This window comes from Hylobates moloch, unplaced genomic scaffold, assembly GCF_009828535.3.
Source record: "Hylobates moloch isolate HMO894 unplaced genomic scaffold, HMol_V3 SCAFFOLD_2, whole genome shotgun sequence".
NCBI classification, from domain to species: domain Eukaryota; kingdom Metazoa; phylum Chordata; class Mammalia; order Primates; family Hylobatidae; genus Hylobates; species Hylobates moloch.
Window position 1 is genome coordinate 145,137,939 of NW_026652277.1, and position 16,678 is coordinate 145,154,616.

General features: G+C 40.3%; 2 protein-coding genes across 4 annotated transcripts in view; both read right to left on the reverse strand.

The window, feature by feature from the left end:
• KIAA0408 (KIAA0408 ortholog) overlaps positions 1-11,581 on the reverse strand; it is a 36,955-nt gene extending 25,374 nt beyond the window's left edge. For 2 of the 3 annotated variants that reach the window (XM_058435548.1, XM_032158685.2), the window contains exon 1: positions 11,401-11,581. The gene's annotated coding sequence lies outside the window, so the exon portion shown is untranslated. Of the gene's footprint in view, positions 1-810; positions 3,399-11,400 lie in introns of those variants that run through there. The other variant, XM_058435547.1, reaches the window with a different exon arrangement.
• An 11-nt stretch (positions 11,582-11,592) lies between these two features.
• The window catches only part of SOGA3 (SOGA family member 3), a 47,363-nt gene continuing 42,277 nt past the window's right edge, over positions 11,593-16,678 (reverse strand). Inside the window, exons 6-7 of the mRNA XM_032158659.2 lie at positions 13,658-14,833; positions 11,593-11,712 (exon numbers count right to left, since the gene is read on the reverse strand). Coding sequence (XP_032014550.1) covers positions 11,602-11,712; positions 13,658-14,833 — 1,287 coding nt within the window. The 3' untranslated portion in view covers positions 11,593-11,601. The remainder of the gene's footprint in view (positions 11,713-13,657; positions 14,834-16,678) is intronic.

The following is a 16,678-nucleotide window of genomic DNA, read 5'->3' on the forward strand; positions in this document are numbered from 1 at the left end:
TATATATAACATATAATTTATATTATATGTTATTTATATATAACATATAATTTATATTATATGTTATTTATATATAACATATAATTTATATTATATGTTATTTATATATAACATAATTTATATTATATGTTATTTATATATAACATATAATATATAAATAACATATAATTTCCATGCCATATTTCATACCCAAAAGATAGAAAGTAAGTCAATTAGATGATACGGTGCAAAGTCAAGAAATGTTCAGCACAGCTTTTGAGATTTTCCCTTGAAAACTTTTTGTTTTTTTAAGAAAACTTTTAAAAGAAAATTTACCACAATTATATACATCAAATGCATGCATTTAAAAGACTGATGCTGGTATACTCAGCCCTACAGTTATATTCAGACATCTTGAACTGCCTGAGGTTTTCAAGCAGGTGTCAGAATGACTGAAAATCTTATGGAAAAAAATGCAATTTGTTTCATAATGCAGTTTATCTTTAAACCATTTGAACATTTAAATCTTCAAATATGAAATTCACAAATGATTGCTCTATGTTTTAGAAAGAATTACATCATTCATACATATGACATACTAATCTTATTTCAATGTATAACAGATATGTAAAGAAATGTACATAATAACACTTAATGGAAAATAAATGTAGAAACACCGCCTGCTGTCAAGAAACAAAAAAGAAAATTTTAAAAAGAAATGGAAAAGATCTATATTAATAATAATATAAGGCACAATCAAAAACATTTTGAAAAGGGTAAAAGAGAAATAATGCGTGCATAAATGTCACTAGCGGGTGTTTCCAAACTTACAGAATTTTAGAGCCGGAAAGAACTTCTGAAATCATCTAGCTAACCTTCTCATTTTACAGTTGAGGGAAGAGGCCCTGAGGGTAACTCATCTGCTCAAGGTCACAAAGCCACTTACTGGCCATTCCAAGAATAGAATCCAGGTCTACTCATTCCTGGTGGAGTGCCTTGAAGTTCAAAATTCCAAGAAGTGTAAGGGAAGAAAATCGAAATAAGAATGCTGGATATGAGAGGAGACTGAGAAGTTGATTTCTGGCTTTGGCAAATTTTAAATTCAGTTTTCTTCTATGTCCAAATGAGAGAGATGATACTCTGTCTTCCAAGTATGACATAAGAATCATATAGCTGAGTATTTATTTATTTATTTTTGAGATGGAGTCTTGCTCTGTCACTCAGGCTGGAGTGCAGTGGCACGATCTCAGCTCACTGCAACCTCCGCCTCCCAGGTTCAAGTGATCTTTCTGCCTCAGCCTCCTGAGTAGCTGGAACTACAGGGGCACGCGACCATGCCCGGCTAATTTTTGTATTTTTAGTAGAGACAGGGTGTCACCATATTGGCCAGTCTGGTCTCGAACTTCTGATCTCGTGATCCGCCCGCCTCGGCATCCCAAAGTGCTGGGATTACAGACATGAGCCACTGTGCCCAGCCAGCTGTGTATTTATTACTATCTAAAGAGGCTCGTGTCCTTAGCTAATTGTAAACACTGGGTCAAAATAAAAAGGCAAATGGATTTTACCTTATCAGTTAAAAAATCTGAAGATAAACACGGCAACATGGCCTTAAGCATGCCAGTACATATTTAATCTATGGTTTTGTTTGCAGAATGATCCTGAAGTGTTACAAAGCAGTTACTCATTTGTTCTCTTTATGCTATGACAACCTGGTTGTTATGAGACTGGAGAGCTTCTGATTTCTTGTTTATATCGTTTTTCCATTGCTTATTCTTTTACCCTTTAAACATATTTAACAATAAAAGGGGTACTGTGTTCTATTTTCATTGGAAAGAAGATAGAAAAGATTTAAAAAGAGAACTTTTAAAAAACTAAACTTGTTCTTTTTTGTTTGTTTTAGTTTAGTTTTGTTTTTGAGATCGTCTTGTTCTGTTACCCAGGCTGGAGTGCAGTGGTGTGATCATGGCTTACTATAACCTCAACCTCTGGGGCTCAAGCAATCTTCCAGCCTCAGAGTCCCGAGTAGGTGACCATAGGAACTTGCCACCATGCCCAGGTAATTTATTTTTTTATTTTTATTTTTTTTGAGATAAGGTCTTGCCATGTTGCCCAGGCTGGTTTTGAACTTCTGAGCTCAAATGATCCTCCCTCCTTTGCCTCCCAAAGTGCCGAGATTATAGGCCTGAAACACTGTGCCCCGCCTAAACTCATTCTTCTGCATGTTAAAGTTCGAAGGCTACTATAAGGGACGTATTTTAAGAAATCCTTCCTTCTTGAATAATGTCTGCCCCTTGCAATTTTCAAAGTACTTTAAGATCATGAGATCTCAGTTGTTTAGCAGAACTCTTGAATCTTAAATTATCTTCAATTCCTAAGGTCTTGGGTACTTCAATTAACATTCCATTTAACAAATATTTGTGAATACCAATTCTGTGCCAAGTTAGACCAAGAGGACTCAAAGAAGAGGAAGAAATCCTTGTCTTCAACAGGTCTGGTCAGCTCTGAAGATTCCCTGAAATGTGACATGTAGCGTGACTATTTGCATCCTGAGTAGCCCACTATTGGTATAAATTCACAAATTTGGAGAGTCTCTCCTAGGAGTACCCACAGCATTCCACCAAGGAGATCATGGTGTAGTCTTACTCTCACTCAGCCCTAGCTGCACACTATAATCACACAGAGAATGAAAAAGAAAAATAGCAATGCTGGAACTCTCCCCAGACTTCTGACTCAGACCATCCAGTGGTGAGGTCCTGGCTTCAGACTTTTGATAAAGTTCCACAGCTGATTCTGTCAAATTTGGTCCTGTGTTATTTGAGTTCTAGAATGGCAATTTCAACTGTGTGTTAATAAATATAATTTTGATCCTCCTAAAATACTGTTTTGGGGTATAAAATTATGAGGATCACACACAGAATATTTACTATCCATAGAAGTTACATGTTTGGATTATTACTTGCCAGCTAATGTACTATTTTTCCAGTGGGGGATGTTTATCCTTAGAATCATGGGACACTGGCTGTCTCTTCTATTCTGAAGGCTGATGACACGTCAACAGGTTTTTTAGCCAAGCACATCCGTCATGGGGCTTATGCACAGGCATTTCCAGATGACAGAAATATTCAAAAAACACACGTTTGAATGATCTGTTCTTTTTAGGTAGTGGTCCAAATTCTGAACCAAACAGTAACATATTTGAGAAATGTGGGCTATTTTAAAACTAGAAACAGACCTTGCTTACATTTTTCAAACTTGTTTTTAGCATCTCATTGTATTATTTACAGATTCTTGACTTGGAGGATACTGATAATGATGACAATAAAATCAAAATAATAAAAAGGACTGTTTGAGGGCTACCTTTTCTTTAGTGACCAGCAGAGTCCTGGGAATGCTTGTCCACCACAAGAGGGCCACCCTGAGCCACTTCTCTCTGCTAGGATGTTTCAGCAGTAAAGCATGGCTCAGGCTTGGTGAGTGTAATTTGAAGGACACAGGAACTAATCCATATTCCCCCAGGGAGTAACTAATCCACCTATATCTTCTACGAGAAATGTTAGATTTATCACTACTGGGTGGCAGCATTCTATTTCCAATAATTGCCTACTAAAATACCACTGGTAGAGGAAATAACTATTGGCTACTCACTTCGGCACAGAAAAGGAGAAGAGGTAGCACATACTAAGGACTAGAAGGAACACGTCAATATGTGTAGGCTTTGATTAGAGGTCGGGAAAGCCATCTGTTTCATTCACAGGGCATGGAGTGGGGAAACAGGTGGAAGATCTGAATGGGGAACTGCATAGGTGGGTGTTAGATTTTGAGCACTTGGAGTTCAGGTCAAAAGGAATGTGGCATCATGATATGAGAGGGATACAGTAAGGGATCTGGAGGTAAAGTTACAGAAAAGGAGGCCCAAAGTCATACTTCAGTGTAGCTCCTAGGCCCACTCTGCAGAACCAGCCAGACCCATTTTCAGGGTCTTCTGCAGAACCATCCAGACCCATTTTCCATGGCCAAGGTCCCTCAGTAAGTCCATATTAGCCTATAAGCACAATACCTTGATGGGTAATTTGCCCACGAACATCTCAAAAATTCATAAAGGAAAGGGAGTTAGGAAGAGAGAGTTGCAAAATGGTGGTATCATGTAGGGCAAAAGCTATTCAAGTGCAGGAAGGAAACAGTAGGTATTTAGTACAACCTCAAAAGCAGCTGTGTCTGACCCTTCCACTGTATTCTGATGTTGTTGACGCTATCAATATATATTGCAAAATAAGATTTCTGTAACCTTATTCTTTTTTTTTTTTTTTTTTTTTGAGACAGAGTTTCGCTCTTGTCGCCCAGGCTGGAGTGCAATGTCACGATCTCAGCTCACTGCAACGTCTGCCTCCCGGGTTCAAGCGATTCTCCTGCCTCAGCCTCCCAAATAGCTGGGATTACAGGCACCCACCACCAGGCCCAGCTGATTTCTGTATTTTTAGTAGAGACGGGGTTTTTGCCATGCTGGCCAGGCTGGTCTCGAACTCCTGACCTCAGGTGATCCACTCAACTCGGCCTCACAGTGCTGGGATTACAGACGTGAGCCACCGTGCCCAGCCAACCTCACTGTTTCTTTATCCAACTCTTTTTAATCCACACTACTATTTTGAATCCAGTCACTTTCTACCAATATCAGGTATCTTCAAACAAATAGCTGCATCTGAATCAATTACATTCCCTCTGAAGTAAGGAGGCTGAACAGAGATTCAGTTTCCCCTCTTGGACAGTTTTTTCCACATCAACATGAGGTCCAAGGCCAGGGAGTCCTCATTTTCCTTGACTACCTCAACTAGCTTCACTATGGCTTTTTCCACTAGATGTAATCTCAGCTTGTTTACAAATGCTAAGGCCCTCTATGCAGTGGGCCGACAGCCTCAGCAGGTACACATTTCCTTTCAGGCAAAGGCTCAGCAGATACTCATTTCCTTTCCTGCTTGGATTCCCAGGAGTCACCTAATGTCCAGAAAAAAATTAATTTCAGTAACTTGTCATGCTGAAACCCAGTTATAAATGACTGATCTAGGCCAATACGCAGGATGTTCTATTTAAGAAGTCTAACTCTATTTTGTCTGTCCAGGAGTCAGTGATACAAAAGGAATAACACAGAATGTGAAAAAACTGTTTATAAGAAAGATGGAAGGGAGTTATAAACTACAAACTAAACTGAGTGTCCTGACTTTAAGAAATAAGAGCATATAAGTCATTTCCTTATAAAAGCTGTTAAATTATCTTCCCTTACTAAATCACTTGAGGCAAGTAAGTAAACTGATGAGCTGCTCTCTGCCCCTCATACTCTCTTAATATTTGAATGCACAGGTTAAGGCAGGTACTTTTGACATAAACTTAAAGAGCTGACTTTAAAGGTACATCATGTTGGACAACCTCAAAAAGAAGTGATGCTGTTTCCCAGCCTTCAATAATCACTTATGCATATGCTTGTTAACATAAGCAGCTCAACTCACAACATTCAGAAGAGACTACAGAAAATAAACGCATAAAGCACACTTTTTCAGAGTCAGTAATTTCCACAGCTCCATATCTGGAGCACGCATGACATTGTAACACTTCAAATAGTCAAGGTATTACACCACTCCTGAATACCTCAGGGTGGTTTCCCATTTTCTTAAGTGAGTTGATGTTCTAAACTTTTCTGAAAAGTTCTAGTTCTTAAATTAGTGTAATGCTCTACACTGTTACTGTTTATTTAATGTTTATTTTAGTAAAAAATAACAATCATTTAAAATCATTTGTAAAATATTTCTAAAACTTTACTGATAATTTAAATAAAAATCATCAAAACAAAGGCAAATTTTTATTATCTGAGTTTAATATATGCTAAATAGGAATTTGGATTCAAAAACATTGAGAAAAACATTCAAATATGCAAGTCAATAAAATTTTATGAACATTTTTGTAAAGACTGAATAACTGCTAACAACCACTGATTATCTATTCTTATCTTAAACTAAATGTTTGCAATTTTATCTTCAGATGTTGAGTTTTGTTGGTACCTTATTTTGAAAAATAGCTACAGAAAAATACATACAACTCTGAACTAAAAAAGTTTTATAATGGTAACAGTGAAATTTAATAATCAGGAAATGTCAATAGACTTAAGTTTATTAATCATAAATATCTGGGATATAAGATCAGATGGGGCTCTTTAAGACAACACAGCCTGGGCCAGGCGCGGTGGCTCACACCTGTAATCCCTGCACTTTGGGAGCCCGAGGCGGGCGGATCATGAGGTCAGGAAATCGAAACCACCCTGGCTAACACGGTGAAACCCCGTCTGTACTAAAAATACAAAAAATTAGCTGGGTGTGGTGGTGGGCGCCTGTAGTCCCAGCTACTTGGGAGGCTGAGGCAGGAGAATGGCATGAAACCTGGGAGGCAGAGCTTGCAGTGGGCCGAATTCGTGCCACTGCACTCCAGTCTGGGCGACAGAGCAAGACTCCGTCTCAAAAAAAAAAAAGAGACAACACAGCCTGGCTGAACAGTGAGCAGTGCAAGGTAGAGATTTCTGAGGTTTCTCTTTACACCTAAAAAGTGTTATATTTGCTGCTTTTATTCTTTGATCAAGTGGGTTATAACAATATTCTACTCAAAAGGTGCCCCCAGAAATATTTAAAATATTACCCACAACTTCACTAGGACAGACACAGACTAGAACTGCCAGTGAGTACAGAAAATACACCTTTAAGCAGGGAAGACATGGATGAAAATATATTTAAGTTACATGGAAAGGACCTTTAGAGATTCTATGATTTGCACACACTTTCAAAATGGCAAACATGTAAAACAGCCACTACCACTTTCCCTTCTCTCAACTGATCAACTCAAAAGTACAGTTTAGAAGCATTACCACATTTGAGATATTACCACATTTATTACTGTAACTACAAAGATGTTCTGCCATGTCCAGGCCATGAAACGTTCTATTTTGTATGAGTTTCTATCTGAAATTCTACAAGTAGACTGCTGAGAATATCAGGACCTACCTATAAAATGTGTTTCATCAAAATATGAATGAAATTACTTTACCTATCAAAAACCAGATCAAAATTAAAAATGTAGAATGAAATCTATCTTTCATTAGACCTAATAGGTTTACAACTAGGGTTTAAGCAGTTATGTCTTCATGCATACTATGTTTTAACTGTACCATATCCCAGTAGTTTAATAAATGGTCGACTTTTCTTACTTTCTGGTACTATTCTTCACTACCTTCTCTTCAATCTCTACATTCAGCTATGATGTCTGACCCAAAGCATGACTCTACTAGGTGAACTGGACTGTAGCTCTATCAGAATGCAGTTACAAACACTGCATGAATATTTGGAATTAAGGCTGAGCTACCAAATTGACACTCCAAACTTTGTTGGCAGCTGATTAAATAACCATATCCCATTCTATCATACAAACTAAAGTGAAGATTGGAGAATGCAGGCCAAAACATATTCCAGGCTCAGGACTGAATTTTCCTTTGTTTTATGAGTTTAGTTACTTATGCCTAAAAATAGCCAACTGAATTCCTTTTTTTTTAGATCTAGGCCAAATTAACAAGAAGACACTTCTTCCTATGGCCAAGAATGTGCATACAAGGGAATTTTCTAGAATAAGGCTTGCTCTGTTTAGTTTGGTGTGATGTTTAAATAGCACAACTTCAAAGGTCCAAACAAAAGATGATGGCTTGTCTTAATAATTGAGAGTCTTTGCTCTCTTGGTGAATCAAGAAGCCTGGTTGTTCCTCTTTCAGAAACAGCTTAATACAACAAAAATAATGCAAGCAACAGGATCAAAGGGGAAGATGCTGGGGACTCTCTTTCTGAGGTTTTGGGCACTATCTTTGTTAACTTATCTTCCCAGGTCTATGTTCTACGCTTTTAGAGATAGGTGCACCCTGGATACTGGGCGCCCACTGAACAGCTTGAAGTTATAGGGAAAAGACGGCAAGGAAAAAGGTCACTTTGTGCCTGCTGGCAATTTTCTGACCCCACCTTCCACCAACTGGTCCCCAGCATGTCCCCTAAGATAGAGGCAGGTCTGAATGCCCTGACCCTGGATGCATTTCTCATTATACACCACAGTGTGATGGAGCTGTGTGTGTACACACAGGCACAACTGAGAAGCTGGTCTATGCAGTGAGTGGGGCAGAGTGGAAAAGAGCCTCCCTGGAATTCAACTGTTCAGTAAAGTTGATTTGCTAACTTCAGAGGAGCTGTTGGAATGATCCCATATCCCCCAGAATCTGTGAGCAGCAGTCAAGTCAGTCCTGCTTCAGCCTACTTTCCTCTCCCCAGTATTTCACGGGAGTTTCACATGTGGAGGATCTGGATGAGGTTTAAGAGTCTCCTGAAATTCTATAAAATCACTGCCTGTATTAGTCCACTTTCACACTGCTATAAAGAGCTTCCCTGAGACTGGGTAATTAATAAAGGAAAGAGGTTTGACTCACAGTTCTGTATGGTTAGGGAGGCCTCGGGAATCTTACAATCATGGTGGAAGGGGAAGCAGGCACCTTCTTCACAAGGCAGCAGTGGAGAGGAGTGAAAGAGGAACTTCCAAACACTTATAAAACCATCAGATCTCGTGAGGACTCACTTGCTATCATGAGAACAGCATGGGGGAAACCACCCCCATGATCCAATCACCTGCCTCCCTCTACATGTGGGGATTACAGGTCCCTCCCTCAACCCGTGAGGATTACAATTCAAGATGAGATTTGAGTGGGACACAGAGTCAAACCTTATCACTGCTTTAGGAGTTCATTGGTAAGATTAATATCCCTGTTGCCAGAAGGGCAACATAGGGAACATGACCATAGTTCCTAAAATGAGATCTATAGTTGAGGCTCGTGTTTTGGTTAGCCCAGACATCTCTCCTTTCCTATTCAGGTCACAAGTTATCACTGAGGTGTTTGCACCATCTTTGCATATATTTAGGCTGTCAGCCCATCTAAGAATGCCTAGGGATTTTGTTGTAATAACATGTTAGATCACTGTGGGATCATCTTGAGTCTTGGATCCAGTGTGCACACGTGCCTGTGTCTCTCAGTGGGTGTGTGACCCTGTGCCCACACACTATTCATCTTGGTTCTCTTTTCTGTTAGGAATTACTCCTATTTACCTTTGATTTTGTGTTTTTGAGAACTTGTATTAACGCAAGCCAAGTTTTCTGGCACCACCACCAGTGCAGAAATATAATTGCTTTATCACTGGAGGTGATATCCCTTCTGGCAAAGGCTGTACAACTAAGTGGAAATGCTCTAGAGAGAATTCAGACATCCACTGAGCAGCTGAAACTTTAAAGTCTACTCAAACCTAGACAACTAATGATCCTATATCTTAGTATCACATAGTTACCATAAGCTTTGTTGGGGCTATATAGAATGTGTATTTTAGATAATTCAAATATGTAAAAGTAGTGGTTCTGGGGCGTTTTTAAAAATACAAATGCCTAGGTCCGTACATTTTATTTCAATTAGTATGGAGTAGGTCCCCAATTAAAAACATCCCAGAAATTCTGATGTGCACTAGCATTGATAACTACTGATCTAGTTATTTCATTTTTGATTCCTCTCATGATAAAGAAAGCTAAAATCTAAAGCCAGTTTCTTAAAGTCACACAGGGTGGTGAATACACATGATGCTTCTGAGGTGAATAAGTGCATACCATATCACATTTCTCCACAAAGACAACATCAGCAATTTGGACAAGCCAATTATTTGTGATGTGGGATTTCAGGGACCTTGATGTTCTGATCCCTTCCTCCTAAATGCCAGCGAGCTTCCCAGTCATTGTAATAACCTGCAACACTCCACACACTTTCAGATGTTCTGTAGGTGGCTGAGAACCTTTTAACAGATATAACTGGCTCCAAAGACAATAAATGTTTCAGCTATATTTCAGCCCTCAAACATTTACTTTCAGTTTCTGAAATGGTGGCCTGGAAACTTACCACGGATCTAACAGACAAACTTTAGGTTTTAAAGTGTTCGTTATCTCTGAGATGAAAAATTTTAAAAAGCAAACACCTGAATTATATATAATTGATTAAACATGGCATTTATCTCATTTCATTCATTTTTGTAATGAAGCTTTACCTAGCTCTCAGAATCTTTAAAATGAGAAGCCAGAAGTGCATACTGACGGATTCCAACTGTTGGGTAACCACTCTTCACTCCAAGTCTTTCCTCCCCCTATCAAAAAACAAACAGAACCGAAAACCAAAACCAAACAAACCCTATAGAGAGTAAGAGCAGTTATTCTAAACTAAAGTTTTAGACTATTGTGAAGGTTTGTTTGTTTAATTAATACTCAAATGGATGTGTGGGAGGATGAGACCATAAATAAATCACAGTCCCTTGAAAGTTAAATTCCTGGGATTCCAAGGACCATTACCAATAGCAACTTTTATAACAAAGTTTTTCCACATATTCTTTTTGCAGACGTGCAAGATATTTCACTTTCCACAGATTTTCATATCCATCAACCAACCTGTGAATATTTACAAGTATGTGACTTCAACAAGTGCGGAGATTGCTGACTCTTGGGTGGCACTGGATAAACTATCAATGAGATGAACAGAATAGGTCCTTTGGGTAGATGGAGTCTATCCAGGCCACTTTAGGTTTGAAGAGAAAGGGGGATGCTCAGGTTTATTGAAGTTAGTTTATATCTCGAGAGCACCTCCTGCCAGAACTATGCTACCAGTCTTGGATTGATCTAATGAAATTCTAGAAAATGACCATACTTTAATGAAATTCTAGAGAATGACTGTATTTTTTCCCTATTCAAAACAATTCACATATCATATTTATAGAGTATTTCCTACTCTGGAGGCAATCTATTATGGAGGATAGGACTCCAAGCAATAAGTTCGATTAGCAATACACGACTTCAAGTATAATAAGTAAAAGCAGGAGTGGCAGGTTTGGTGGGAATCTGGTCAAATAGAGTAGGATGGGGATAATTATTTCCTAGATGAACTAAGACCTAATCCAATCTCATGCTTCCAAGCATATCTCTGTAGACAAAACACATCGGCATTACAACACATTACTTAGTTTTCGTGAGGGTCACATTTCATTTATTTCCCATATTTTTTTCAGACATTTATTGGATGTCAAAATTATCTTGTTAGTTTGATGCAACCTGGCAAAGGTACTTTACAAATGTATATACTTTTCAGAAATGTGACCAAATTGTGAATGTCCATCCAGCTTTTGAATAATAATAGTGAACTACTGAGAAATAATTATGAGACATGTAGTCCATTTTTATATTCAAGATGCCAATTATTTATCAAGAGGAGACAAACAGGATGAAAAAAAGAAGTAAAAATTAAAACAATTCATACAGAAAAATGTCACAATTTCTTACCTGAAATATTTTAGTGCTTGGGCTTCTTATTGAATTTGGTCTTGGTAAGATGAGTTGTGTCTTTTTAAAGAAATAAGCAGTCTTCAGTGTTTTTATAGCATTGGTTACTACAGAAATTATACTTCTTTTACTTCTTGTCTTGAAGGGTGAACAAAATAAACAAACTGAAAATACTACAATGAATGGTAAATGATGAAAGATTTACAGTACAAAAAACAGTGTAAAAAGGAAGACAAGTTTAAATATTGTTGTGTAAGAAAGTGATGAAAATAATACAAGAATGAGAATAAGTAAAATGATAGGCTGGAACATCTGGGAAGGTAAATGCAAAGACAAAGAGAAGAGTTAATTAATAATAATCTTTAAAACTTAAATTCACATCAACAAATTTAAGTATTCATTCAACTTAAAAAAGAACCTCCACCCTCCCTTAAGCCTGTACCTATAAAATCTGAAAGCCTAATATTATACATAGCACTTTCTCTCACTCTAATTTCTATTATATTCCCTAAGGGTATAACTGAATACATATCAAAATTCAACAAGTTTTATCATAAAACGATATTTTTCATAGCAAAGCGCAGCAACATGCAAGATAAATAAGCGATAGGGCTGCAATGTTTCTAGCTGTACCAACAGGCAGTTAATCTAAAACCATGCTTGTGTACGTAAACTGGCTTTTAAATGTCTTGCGTGTCGTAAAAGCCATGCATGCTGTTGTACTTCCGTGGGTTCTCCAATGGAAACAGGACACCAGGCTTGCCAGAGGAAACAGCATTGCCTGTTTTGTTTCATAAATTATCTTTCATGTGGTTAACTCTGACAAAATGCATTGGTCTTTAAATGGCCACCATACCTGGCCAAAGCAGCTCAGTCCAATTCATCCGGTGTGCCTCTACAAATCAGGATGGAGGAAAAATGCTGGTTTTCCCTGTTCTGGAATAGTTATTACTATTTCTTTGAATTAGTGTTGCCTTCAAGCTACCGTATAGACTCCTTCCCCAGTCCTGAGATTCTCCACTATACAACTGAGAGTGATTTTCTCTGGAAATAATGATGCTGTTATTTCAACTTACGGTAAAAAAAGTGGCTTTCATTTGTTCCTTTCCCGGGGGGTTGTAGACACAAAATCATGTCTCTTTACCACTGGTTTCCACATTTACCAGTAGTTATCCATCAGTTCTGTTTTATTTAATTAAATTTTTTTTTCTTATTGAGACAGAGTCTCACTCTGTCGCCTAGGCTGGAGGGCAGTGGTGCAATCCTGGCTCACTGCAACCTTCCTCTCCCGGGTTCAAGTGATTCTCCTGCTTCAGCCTCCCGAGTAGGTGGGATTACAGAAGTGCGCCACCACACTAGGCTAATTTTTGTATTTTTAGTATACACGGGGTTTCGCCATGTTGGCCAGGCTGGTCTCGAACTCCTGACTTCCTGCCCTCTTTGGCCTCTGGGATTACAGGCATGAGCCACAGTGCCCTGCCATCAATTCTGTTTTAGTTTTATTTTATTTTATTTTATTTTATTTTATTTTATTTTATTTTATTTTATTTTTTATTTTTATTTATTTTTTTTTTTGAGACAGGGTTTCACTCTTGCCCAGGCTGGAGTGCAGTAGTGCAATCACCATTCACTGCAACCTCGACCTGCCTGGGCTCAGGTGATCCTCCCACATCAGCCTCCGGAGTAGCTTGGATTACAGGTGCGTACCACCACACCCAGCTAATTTTTCATATGTTTTGGAGAGACGGATCTCGCCTTGCTGACCAGGCTGGACTTGAACTCCTGAGCTCAGGCGATCCACCCTCCTTGGCCCCCTAGTCTAGTCATTTTTTAAAAATCCTAAACTCAATATGAATCTTGGCTCAAAAACCACATATCGGCAGTTAAATATTCCTATCGAGGACCATCTTGCTAGCAGAGTAACAGAGAAAAATATTGACCTTCTAAAATAATAATGTGCCTCAAAATCCTTTACTCTTTCCACAACAATTGAGGGTAATGGTGTTAAGTTTTACTTTTAAACAAAACAGAGGAAGAAATGATGACTACGTGATGGAGTCACAAAAACCTCAGCCCTGCAGTAGGACAGTGTGACAGAACTGGTGGACTGGCCGGGGTTTTCAGGCCCCAGCGCGGCCCTGAGCGGGGGCTTCCCTCAAGCGGGGCGCGGCAGTCCGGGCGCCGAGACGCCCCCCAGGGACGCGGCTCCACGGGCCAGCCTGGCCACCGCCGTGGCTCGCAATAGGCAGAACTGTACCTGACTCACGGAAATGGGCTCCTCGGCGCCGCGGTCGTCCGCAGACTTGGGCACCTCGAGGCGGTCGATGAAGGTCTGCAGCTCCTTACGGAAGGCCTTCATCTGCGCGTTGATGCGGTAGAGCAGCTCGTGCTCGCGGATGCGGCTGCCGTCGTCCTCCTCGTCCATGAGTCCGAACAGGTCCCCGTTGGCCACGTAGATGCGCGCCTCGGTGATGATGGTGCTCGTGTCGGCGATGAGCCGGTCGATGGTCTTGCCCAGGCGCTCGGCCTCCGAGCGGATGTCCTTCATCTGCTGCCGATCAGAGAAGCTCTTGGGCCAGGGCCCGGGCGCCGGGTAGAAGGAGCGAGTGGGCGTGAGGCAGCGGATGTTGCGCACCTCCTCCGAGTCGCTCTCGCCGCCGATGGGCCCTTCGCGCTTGCGGTGCGGCGGCCGCGAGTCGTCGTCGCTCTCCTTCTTGCCCGCGTCGCTCTCGGCGTCGCTGTCGCGGGGGCTGCCGCGGATGCCCAGGTGCGAGGCCAGGTCGTAGCGCTGCATGTTGGACATAAGCACGCGGTTCTCGTACTGCAGCTGCATGACCTTGCCGCTGAGCTCGTTGATCTGCAGGCGCGCCGCCTTCAGCTCCTCCTGCAGGGCCTCAGTCTTGGCGTTGTCGTGGTGCCGCGCGCTGTCGTGGCCGCCGGACTTGTACTTGTACTTGTTGAGCTCCGCCGTGATGCGCTTGTTCTGCTCCTCCAGGTCGGCCACGTTCCTCCGCAGCAGCTCCGTCTCGTCTTCCACCAGCTGCAGGTGCTGCCGCAGCTCCGACAGGGATTCGCTCTGCTCCCTCATGAGCGGGTTGGCCGAGCCGTTGAAGTCATCGCCCCTAAGGTCGTCCAGTTCCGCCTTCAGGCCTCTGTTCTCCACCTCCAGTTCGACAATTTTCCTGCCCAGGATGTTGGCTTCTTCCTCCACCAGCCTTAGCCGTAGCTTGAGCTCAGCCTCCCTGGTGCTGGGAGGGCCTCCGGCTTCTCCTTTGGGCAAAGGACTATCCAGATCCCCATAAAAGGATCTGTACTTCTGGAGCTCGTGTTCAAATCTGTCCTTTTCTTTATCAATCTTGGCCATTTTCTTTCTCATCAAAGCGGCTTCTTCCTTAACAAACTGCAGCTGGCACTTCAGATCTTCATTGTCCTCCTCATTTGGGGGAAAAGAGGGAAAAGGATAGGAGATCATTTTTATGTAAATCAAGGAAACAACCAAAAGAGGGCACCTGGAAAAATAATTTCTCTTTCTTGCAATCCAGATTTAATGACAGAGAGAAACAGAAGCAGATACTGTGTATTTTCTTCAGATCACTTAAATTCTCTGGCAAATTAAAGATTAGAACAATGTTACATCCTGGAAGCAAAAAGGAAAAGGAATATGAAAAGAGAAAAACTGTGGTCATCACTATTCAGCGATTATTATATGTTGTAACTGCATACAACTGTTGGGTGATCATTTCAGCAGTGTTTCTTTTGTTTCATTATTGCAGTAATAAATATAAAATCTGTTCAAGGAGCATGTGGTTCATATGCATTCGCTGCCACTTTTTTGTCACTTACACTGAGCCAAGTGCTGAAAAGTGTTTTACAAATATGAACCTAATTTAATATTCAGAGTAAACTTAGGAGTAGGTATTACAGTTCCTGGTTTAATGTTCAGTAACTGTTCGGAGGTTACACAGCTAATGAATAGCAAAGGACAAAGGTGAAATTTGAATCCAGTTCTGTCTGAAACGAATGCTCAGGCTCTTGATTTCTGTGTCACTTAGGAAGTAATCTGCCCCCTGTTTTTATTCAAAGGAAAATTGTTTTAGAGGCCTGTAAGTCAGGAAAGTTTGATACTGGAATGGTCCATCCAAGGAGAAACTGTTAGGTTTTCCATCTAGATCACATTTAAAATAGGTTGTACTCCCATCAGTCTGAAATGGATACAGTTGGTTCAGCCTGGCAAAAGGATAGTGGAACTATAGAAGTTCTTCTCACACATTCTTACGACAACCTCAGAGCCCAATCATTAACTAAATTGAAAAGTACAAAAGGAGGAATGGAAATCTTTCTCTGAGGGATATTACAGAAGCATGTTATTTTGTCTAAGGACATTTCTCCCAAGGACAATTTCTCAAAATTCTCTTTTAAGTGTGTACTTTGAGCTAATCATGTAACTTCTGTGAACTTTGGTTTCTTCATTAAAAAAACAAAAATTAAAATTCTTTCCTTATCCAGTACTCAGTCATCTGTGTTTGAGATGCATTCTGGTAAAGAAGGAGCAACCACTGGTGAGAAGGTGAGGAGAATAATGAGCTTCTGCCAGAGATGCTCAGTAAATACCACACAGAGCCTTTGAGATGGAAGAGATGGAGAACAGGGCACAGGTCTCCTGTCTTCCTATCTACTAATGGGAATATGAAGGGTTCAAGAGCTGCTGGGTGTGCAGAGCCTGAACATTACATTCCATATAGTATTAAATACTTGTATCAGTCCTTCAAGATAGGTGATGCTATCTCCCCTTTACCAATAGGAGAGATTTATTAACATTGCAGTGCACAAGTTAATAAGTGACAGAGCACAGTCTATATTCTGGCTGAGTCCGAAACTCATATTCCTTCCACTGCACATGCTGCCTCTAGAAAAGAAGCATAAAAGAAAAAAAAATAGAGCAATGTGGTAAAATCAAAGAAGATGTGTTGCCTTGTACACTTTCCTCTAGGAGAGGTTTAGAAGAAAGAAGAGAAGGACTACCAGAAGAGATGAGAGAGCCTTAGCAGCATCCAGAGAGGAGAAGAGGGTATGTCATGGAAAGCTTTGATGGAAGCTTTTTTGAGGATGAGACCAAGGACATGTTGCAATGTTTTGGATCACATCAGCAGAGGAATCAAAGATGACCCTGAAGTTTTGAGTTGAGGGGTCTCATTGGATTGTATGGCCCATAGCAAGGATAGAGAATGAATAAAGAGGAGCATTCCATTTAGATCACTTTTAAAATAGGATGTACTCC